Source organism: Montipora capricornis, chromosome 4 (genome assembly GCF_036669925.1).
Source record: "Montipora capricornis isolate CH-2021 chromosome 4, ASM3666992v2, whole genome shotgun sequence".
Taxonomy (NCBI): domain Eukaryota; kingdom Metazoa; phylum Cnidaria; class Anthozoa; order Scleractinia; family Acroporidae; genus Montipora; species Montipora capricornis.
In genome coordinates, this window is record NC_090886.1 from 25,640,186 (window position 1) to 25,649,373 (window position 9,188).

General features: G+C 38.1%; 1 protein-coding gene across 1 annotated transcript in view; it reads left to right on the forward strand.

Annotated features, from left to right (window-relative positions):
- The window catches only part of LOC138046417 (serine-rich adhesin for platelets-like), an 11,988-nt gene extending 11,889 nt beyond the window's left edge, over positions 1-99 (forward strand). Inside the window, exon 4 of the mRNA XM_068893055.1 lies at positions 1-99. This exon is cut by the window's left edge and continues 2,633 nt beyond it. Coding sequence (XP_068749156.1) covers positions 1-99 — 99 coding nt within the window.
- Positions 100-9,188: the final 9,089 nt, after the last annotated feature.

Here is a 9,188-nt window from a genome sequence, read left to right on the forward strand (position 1 = left end):
CCTAACATGGTGGATATTCCTCGTTCTGAGACAGCAGAACCAAAGATGTCTTCGGCATCATCGCCCTCTCCAAGGAAAGGCGTCAATAACTTGGCTTAATTGCTTAACATGAGTAATCAGAACTTCAGAAAACTTAACGATTGTTGCTTTTGTTTGTTTGAGGAGTTTTATTTTTCGGTTAATAAATATGTTTGAATACAACGCGTCGTGTCTGCACTTTTTATGTTTATAAGGATTATTAGTTCCTATGAATTTCTAGGACGGGACGATTTAATACACGACTTGTTGAAGGATGAATGTTAAGCTGTCAGTTTAAATCTGAAATCATTCAATACTAAAAGCATGAAAAATGAGAACCTGGGATTTTCTAATCCCCTTAGTTTAGTGTGTTTACTATGTGCAATATCATAACTGGCATGAATGAAAATATGTCCATACACTAAACGAACATGTAAAAAGGAAACCTATGTTCTCGATTAGCCTAGATTGCAAACCCGGAAAAATCGAATAGGAGAAATCCAATACAATAACCAACAAGTGTAAACACTAAACAAACAACGGTCAAATCATTTTCTACTGCTTGCTTTAAAGCATTATGGTAGATTGCAGATTGCAGTGTGTTAGCTATTTTAAACCTTACTTCAATGAGTAAACAATGTCGTCAATGGACACCGAAAAACTTGTAACGCTACATGTTCTTTACCAAGAATGATGTTAGCAAACTCAAGGTAGTTTTGTCTTGCATAGTTAAAGGGTTTTAAAGGATCGATGGAAATGGATTGGTACTTGAAAAAAAGGGTAATGCAGCAGCTCTCGTAACGTATAATGTGATTGGCTCGCTACCTGACCAAAAAAAAAAAACCAAACAATTGAAACAATAACTTATTCCCGATTCACACCAAACCTTATATGTTTTAAACATGTTTAGTTAAAAACGGTTTCAATGTGTTTTCTTTTTGAATTATGTTTATTGATTTTTGTCCACTACAAATTTAGCACAGGTCAAAGCATGTGTTGAAACAAACCTGAATCTCATGGAAAAGCCAGTCCTACAATTTTCTGACTGATTTTTATTTTGTTAAACCCAGTTTAATTAAACATGTCTTGTTGGTGTGAATGGGGTATTAGACTTAAAAACAATAGTTTACACGCGGTGTTTTGATTTGGATTAAAGGAAGTCGCCTAAAATTCGATATGGATTGATCACCAGGCTAAAACTGCTCCGTATTCATTTTTTTTTGATGCTAAGAATGCTGTGTGTGTGACCTTAAGTGCTATTATGGTTTACCCATTTTAAACCTAAAAAACCTTTAAACTACTCCGATACTGCTGCCTCTTCACCTTGCCACTCAAGCCACCCCCTTGTAGCAATAGGGAATTTAACATCTACGACGCTTCACCTTCAACAACAACGCCACCTCGAAGTGTCATTGAATAAACCATGTAATTGCTGTGCAATCGCTATCTGAATTTTTCTCATTTGTTTTTCTCTGCAAACGTACAGTGTAAATGACAGAAATTCACAATTTTTTAACGTTTTAACGTTTGAAACTTTTGACAACAGCCCCACCCTCCCCTCCTCATTTTAGCAGCTCAAGGAAAGCTTTTCGTTGGGAAAACGTGAGCCTGCAGTTTTGCCTACTCTCCTTTCAGTTGACCTCGCCGTTTTATGTCTTAACTCAAGTCCCTAATTTCCGTCGTCCGCTTCAAAATTCGACATGGTTAGAACCTCCCTTATTTTCGTGACTTTCTTTCTTACATGTCTCTAGCTAACACGGGGAATTACTGCTCCATCTTCGAACCTAAAGTTCGTCATAAACCTGGAATCTTTTAAAAGGAAACTAAATTTATTCTCCCAAAAGAAACCTTTCCCGTAATTTAACCAATACAACCTTCGTTTCTCAAAGTTAACTTGCTTTACGTGCCGACTTTTCAAGGGTAAAGTAGGGCGATTTACCGTGTTGTAACAGTGAAGTTTGTAAATCATTTTTTTACAATCCACCAAGAAATGCAGCTTATTTGTTAAAATGTGAAAACCCTTTTCTTGAAATTTTTATAGATGAAAACAGTTTTTATTTTACAAGAGAAACAAATCGGCGGCTTCAATGTCTTATACTGTGAGCGAGCTTAAATTGTGGTGGAGCTACCATAAAAAAAATAATAAACGAAAAAGACACTTTTTGAAAACTGGATTTAACGTCACAAAAACATTTTGGATATTTTTCTGCTGGCAATTGCGTTTGTAAAATATCTAAGACATACGCAAGTTTATGACTTGCTCGGTAATTCTGTCCATGTTTTTGAAATGTCGCAGATTTTTGCATTAAACAAAAGTTGAGAGCTTCGGTTTTTCGAGAGGTTAAAGAATATCCACGACTCTTGCACGCTGATTTGAACACTTCCTGGCCATACACGAAATAGTTCTACTTAAAGGGTGGCTCAAAGCTATTTTTCTAGAGGCTGGGCTACTAAAAGTATTGACGCACATTGTGAAATAAGCAACAAGAAATCCACCCAAACACACCGTATATTATTTGTTTAGTTGTTTGTATATCTAAAACAAACTCTGTAACCCCCATTTATCCTTGCTGACAATTTATTAGCTGCCTGAGGTAAAACTAGCCGCAAACTTTTACAATCGTCTGTGGAGCAAATGTAGAGCCACCTGGACTATTCGATTTTTTAAAACTTTGCAGAGGTTTAATCCAAGTCCGCTAATCACTTTCCAGCAATGAAATATGGGGGTCACACAGTTCGTTTTAGAGATACAAGAACTAAAGACAAATTATAGGGTGTTTGTAGATGACTCTCCTGTAGCTATGCTGACTACGTCATGATAATAAACGCCTCGTGTTAAGCAACTAGACCCTCAGTGAGGGTACACTGGGTTGCCTGTGGTACGTGAACCGTTCCAGACAATTTTTTCAAGTTGGGGGGTCATTAAGACCATGTAAGGGGTCACCCAGAAGTCATACCAGCAGAGGCCCTTTGGCTCACTGGTTCTCACACGTTCGTACGACGAAACAGATCTGTCCTTGCGTAATATGTAGCTCTAACAGTGCACGATATTGTTTTGGTATTGTCTACCAATGTAGTTAAGTGCCATGGTAGAAGCCTTGGGTAAATAGCCTGAGAAGACATGTGGTTACTAGCAAAGTACTGAACCCAGAAAGATTGAAGAAAATAAATGGGAAGTGAGAAACATTGGCTTCTGGGCTGACATGTTGATAAACTTCTTTTCACCACAAGTTTACGCGTGCCCTCTGAGCATCTGACATATACCCCTTCGTAAAACAAAAGCATTGGACCGAAAATACTATTAACGTTAACAAATGCAAATTCAGCAATGTACAGATTTTGTTAGCTTGCTTTATGAAAAAACAAATATTGATGCAAAAGTAAATAAAAATTGATACAGTTTTTAGAAAGAGCAGAAGGAAGTTTCCAGGACGGTCGCTCGAGAATAACATATTTACAACATGAAAACAACATTAATTTTGAACCGTGAATATAGAACATAAACAGTTACGATCAGCGACAAACATTTTGGGAGATTTTTGCTACGTTCAATTTTGTTATTGTACGTTTTGGCTGCACAAATAAATCGCAAATCGAAAGTGACATCGCCGGAATTCAGCGGGCGCCGTGATTGTTACCGCGGCATGTTTACTTGCCAAACAATGAAGCATCTGTGTCAAGTGATGGCAAGATACCGGGTTTTAGTAAGTTTCTTTTTCTGTCAAGTGTTATAAAGTTTGACAATAAATGAGCGAATTCAAAACAAAGATCACAATCGCCCACCATTGTTTCTGCAAAGTCAAAAATTTAATCTCCAAGACGAGGTTATTTATCACCAAGGTAATTCCATCATTTTGGAAATAGCAGCTAATTTATTATTCACCGGCGTCACAATTTTTTGCTGATTTTGGGGCTCATTTTGTTGAAACTCAAGCAAGCTTCCAACAGACCTGTTTATTTTCATGAAACCTTTCCTGCTTACAGAGCAATAATAAAAATATCCTCCCATATCACGTTTCAACCTTAAGCTCGCAAATTCAATACACAACATGATATTATAATTCACAAAGGCAGAAAATATCACAGAAACCTTTTCCAGCGACACATCTTATTGAAACAAACAACATAAGATGCACTAAAACGCTATTCGCGTTGCAATGACTTTCCATTGCTGGTTAACGAGAATAACAAACTCACGAGGCAGAATGTATATTTATATTTAATTAAGTTAGCACAACAGAAAAACGCTACCCTCATTTTGACACGAAAATGCTTTACTATTGCCATAAAAACTATCCAGTTAAGCTCGCATATTATAAAACATGATGAATTCATAAAGGCCACATTTTCCAGCGAACAATTTTTTGAAACAAACAACATAATTGCTCTTAGACGCGAAAACCTCTTCCTATTTCATTGCGTGCGTGAAGACAAGAAACTGAATCGTGTCAAATTACCATGTACTTCAGGTTCAAACCCTTTCCTGAAGAACATTTTCCTTGAATAACAAGAAAATGCTTTACTATTGCCATAAAAACTATCCAGCACACATATCATAAAACAAGATGAATTCATAAAGGCCACCTCTTCCAGCGAACAACTTTTTGAAACGAACAACATATTTGCTATTAGAGGCAAAAACCCCTTCCTATTTCATTACGTGCGCGAAGAGGAAAAACTCAATCGTGTCAAATATGCGCAATATTACAACAAACTAAAATTTCAGGATCAAACCGATTCCATGAAGAACCTTTTCCTTGAATAATGAAGCACAGAATAGACGACAAGCTTTCTTTCAAATAATTCTTGGCTGTCACATTTCCAATTATTGTTTTTACCTGAAGACTGTGCAGAGTTGATCACAGATCCACTTAAGGTGTTCGATTTGTTCAATCGTTCTGTCTTTGTTGAACCCATAAGTTACCAGAGAATTTTCCATTTGGTTTCAGTGTTCTACATAACAGCACACTTGGTAAATATTATTTTAGAAATGCAGCTCACTTTGATTTCTGCTCGACGGGCGACAGATTGTTGTCGAAGTCCATTACTCGTCGCTTTTGAGACTGCAGGTGTTGGTTTTCACCGCCTGCCTCGTTTATCCAACTGACTTTTCATTATTGAGCTCCATAAGGGTATATTTTGTTTAAGGATCCACTAAAACGCCATTCGCGTTACATGATTTTCGACGCCATTGCAGGCTACAATACGTTAATGATTCTACTGTGTCCACCAGAGAAATCTACGCAGTTCCACTACCCTCTCGATCCTAAGAAAATACGCGCAGAAGGCTCTATGCACAAAGATACCACTTACCAGGGGAGTGACAGGCAAGTCTTTTACCGACACGAAAAAAAAAAAAAGAAAAATAACACCGAACAAATGCCATCCACTTTTAGACTGGGATTGCCATACGGCAACCCAGTAATAATTGATGTTTCTTATGGTATCAAGACATTGCTGTTATATACTCACTCAGTGATCTTGGTGTTTCAAGCAATCTGATTGGTTCGCTAAAAATTGAGCATTATTCACTCCCTAAGGAGTAAATAATGCTTGATCCAAACAAAACAAAACGGCCGGCGTAAATTTGCCAGCATTTATGAATCGGAAATATTGAGAATATATACAAGATGATGCTGTCCTACAGAAGACAAAGAAGGCCACAAAATTTGGCCTGAAAGTTTTCAAAGGTAAGAGAAGAGTTCATGCTTTTGCCAACCAGTGTTTGACTTCGTTTTTCCAGATAATTATTGCTGAAAGTTAAACAATCTTCACGCCAACCATTTGTTTCATTCGCAGTAATTCTCTCTTGTAGGGCTGGTCGCCCACCAAAACGAATTTCTTAGTGAAATCGAGGAATTAAAAAGATGTTTAAGAAAGTTCCACATGGTTGCAAGGAAACAAGACGGGTCATTTTACAACAAACTAACGCTCACCTCAATTAGAGCCACCATTTCATGTGGATCCTTTACCAACTGTACTTTCAATTCCCATTTCAAATGAACCTCAAAAACTTTGATCGAACGGTGAAAATGTTTTAACAAGCAGACTTTCGATTTACATTGCTGATTTAAACGGTGCTAAATGACCATTTTGCTGTCTGTGACGAGGATTTTAACGAAGGTTATCTAGATTTGCCATGTTTGAAGCTTGTGTCAGCTTGTGCAAACACTTTCGCGCATGCTTTGTGCCGCTTGCACGTTTTCCACGCATGAATTGAGATGCCAATTAAATCGACTTTGGATGGTTTTTTCTGCAATTGTTGTTGAGATCACTTCGAGAGTATATACTAAAACAATTATTCTTTTCAATCTCGGTGAAAAGTGGCGGAATATTTACCCCGCCGCTTTGCGGCTCGGTAAATATTCTACCACTATAAACCTCGATTTCAAAGAATAATTGTTAATTGTTTGTTATTTATTTGTTTGAGCGCCTTGAAATTTGGCAGCTATTCAGCTGATGTGGACATGCTATACGTACCCACCTATACACTCACTTCATCCCCTACTATTCTCGATTAGTGTGTGGGTTCTTTAACGCCCCACAGGGAACTAATGAACATGGAAGATATTTGTGAGACGCGGCCTACGGTTTAGAGAGTCTACACCCTCTTTCTTTTCTCGCTTGTAAACACCTACTATCAACAATGCCTTTTAAGGTCACTCTGAGATAGAAAACGCCTGCATACACAAAATAACAGTTGTAATTGTTATACTTATGTTTCCTGTAAGGGCTCTGTAATGATCCATCATCCTCATCATCATTTAATTTTTTAATGCAGGTTACAAATTGGCAGCCAGTAAGGTTGATATGGACCTGCAAATCACTAAAATATATCCTATACTGCTAAAAATACAAAATTGATCTAAGAGAGAAAACTATCTTAAAAGTTATAAAGTTAACTGATATAAAATGCCCTATTTAGCCTAAAAAGGCTAAAAGCTCTGAAGAAGTATCTAATAGCAGAGCTCCGCATACGCAGAAGCGATTAGATCGCAGGCTCAATCAAGGTTAACTCACCTACCTAACATAAACGAGGATTCACTTTTCGGGCGCTTTCTGTGGCTCGACGTGGCTACACGGCGATACTACGCCAACGCTTTTCGTGTTAAGGTGGAAAACGGTTTGGAAAATGAAAAATGGTTTCTTTGACAAATTTTTGGTTGGCGGAAGTTAGATCTTTGTTGACTTTGGTGTAAATTTGGTGTCCGAAATTTGCCCAATTGCTGCTTGTTGGTAGAGGTCGGTGTGCCAAACGACTATCGCACCGCCTTTGTCGGCTGCTTTGATGACCAGGTCGTTCCGGAACTCATAACCAAACAAGAACTACCAGTCACCGCCCAAAATCCCATCCCAGGACTTCATGCATTTATTTTAAACCTAAAATTCACAAACCCAACAGTGCCGTCTAATTGGTTCAGCATGCAGTTGCCCAAACGAACTTATCTCGAGCTATTTAGACAAAATCATGACACCCAAAGTCAAGTCACTTCCTTCGTGCATCAAAGACAGCAACCATGCACTTTCAATTTCTCGGGCGAAAACAAAATCATTTTCACTATGGACGTAACATCTTTATACATCGTAATCCCCAACAAATAGGGCCTCCAAGCACTCAACCATTTTTTGAACCAACGTCCTGTTAAAAAAAACCGAGCTCCGCGGAAAGCTTACTTCGTCTGGCTGAACTGGTTCTCACACTCAACTGTTTTTCATTTGGCAACAGCTGCTACAAAAAAATCAATGGTGTTGCAATGGGAACCAAAATAGGACCTACAAGCAGTTGCAAAAAGAGTTGAGACGCTCACTGTTGATAACCGTACAATGCGTGTCATTCAAGTCAGCGCATCTCCAACCCCAAGCAAAGTTGTTTCCATTTCCATTTGGCACTCAGACTAAAGGGTATTAACATTGAAAAAGGGAAGGGAGGAGGGAGGGGCGTTCAGCCTTTTATTATGAACTAGAATAGGGGTTTTAGGAAGAAGAGGCGGATTTTCCATTCAGTGTCTCAACCTTTTTGCACTTGCTTGTAGGGTATATCGACTACAACGGACCAAAAAAAATCTTTACAAACGTTTCATCGATGACTGCGTCGGTGCTACTCCACCCAGCAAAGAGGAACTCAACCAATATTTTTTTTTTTCACCTGGCTATAACATACACCTGGAAATTCCCACGAGGGTTAACTGATAGCCAATCACATGTCCTCATTTTTACCAATGTTGACAGCTGAGCGAATTCTCACGCAATGATTCGCGTCGTTCGCGATTTACCATAGCTGATTTACCATCAAACAAAAATGGCGGAGGATGTTGAGACAAAAGCGTATATACATTTTGTGGACGAACGTGACTTGTTGACTACAGAGTTAAGCCCATTACAATGACTTATGTTTTGAAACCTGTATCTTGGAAGGAACGAGTTATGTAACCGACAGGATTTTGTACAGAATGGCAAATGGAAGACTATAGTCGATAAGTACGATCTCTCTGACTTTAATAAACGCATTCTCGGTTTCCTTTGCGGGATTAAAATATGATGACTTAATTCTTATATGGTGATAAAGTAGACAGATAGAGCTCTACAACAGTACCAAACATGAAGGGAAAACTTGAATCAAGCGTCCGATAAAAATTTTTGAACCCGTGTTCAAGTGAATTTGCAAAAGCACGTATGTTAAATATAGCTGTCTCGTTAAGAAAAGATTTAACACGGTTTCGCATATGGCACAACCTTGAATGTGGTATCATTGAAAACTAGACAATTAAGCGATTTCAGTTATAGATGTTTGAAACCTGTATCTTGAAAGGATGGATTTTTGTAAGCGACAGAATTTTGTAAACATTGGCAATTCGCAGACTACAGTCAACAAGTAGTATATCGCTGACTTGGTTAACGCGTTCTTGATTTTCTTCGCGGGATTAAAATCTGACGACTTAATTCTTAGATATTCATAAATTAGACGGATATCAGACAGTACGATAAAAATGTATGAACAAGTGGTATCGCATGGAAGTCAATTTGCAAAGCACGCATGTTAAATATACCGGCATCTTTCAAAATTATTAAACTCGGTTTCGTACATTGGACAGTGTTGAAATTGGTGTCACTGTAAACAACACAGTTAAGCGATTTGAATGATATATCTTTGCATCTTGTATCTAGAAAGT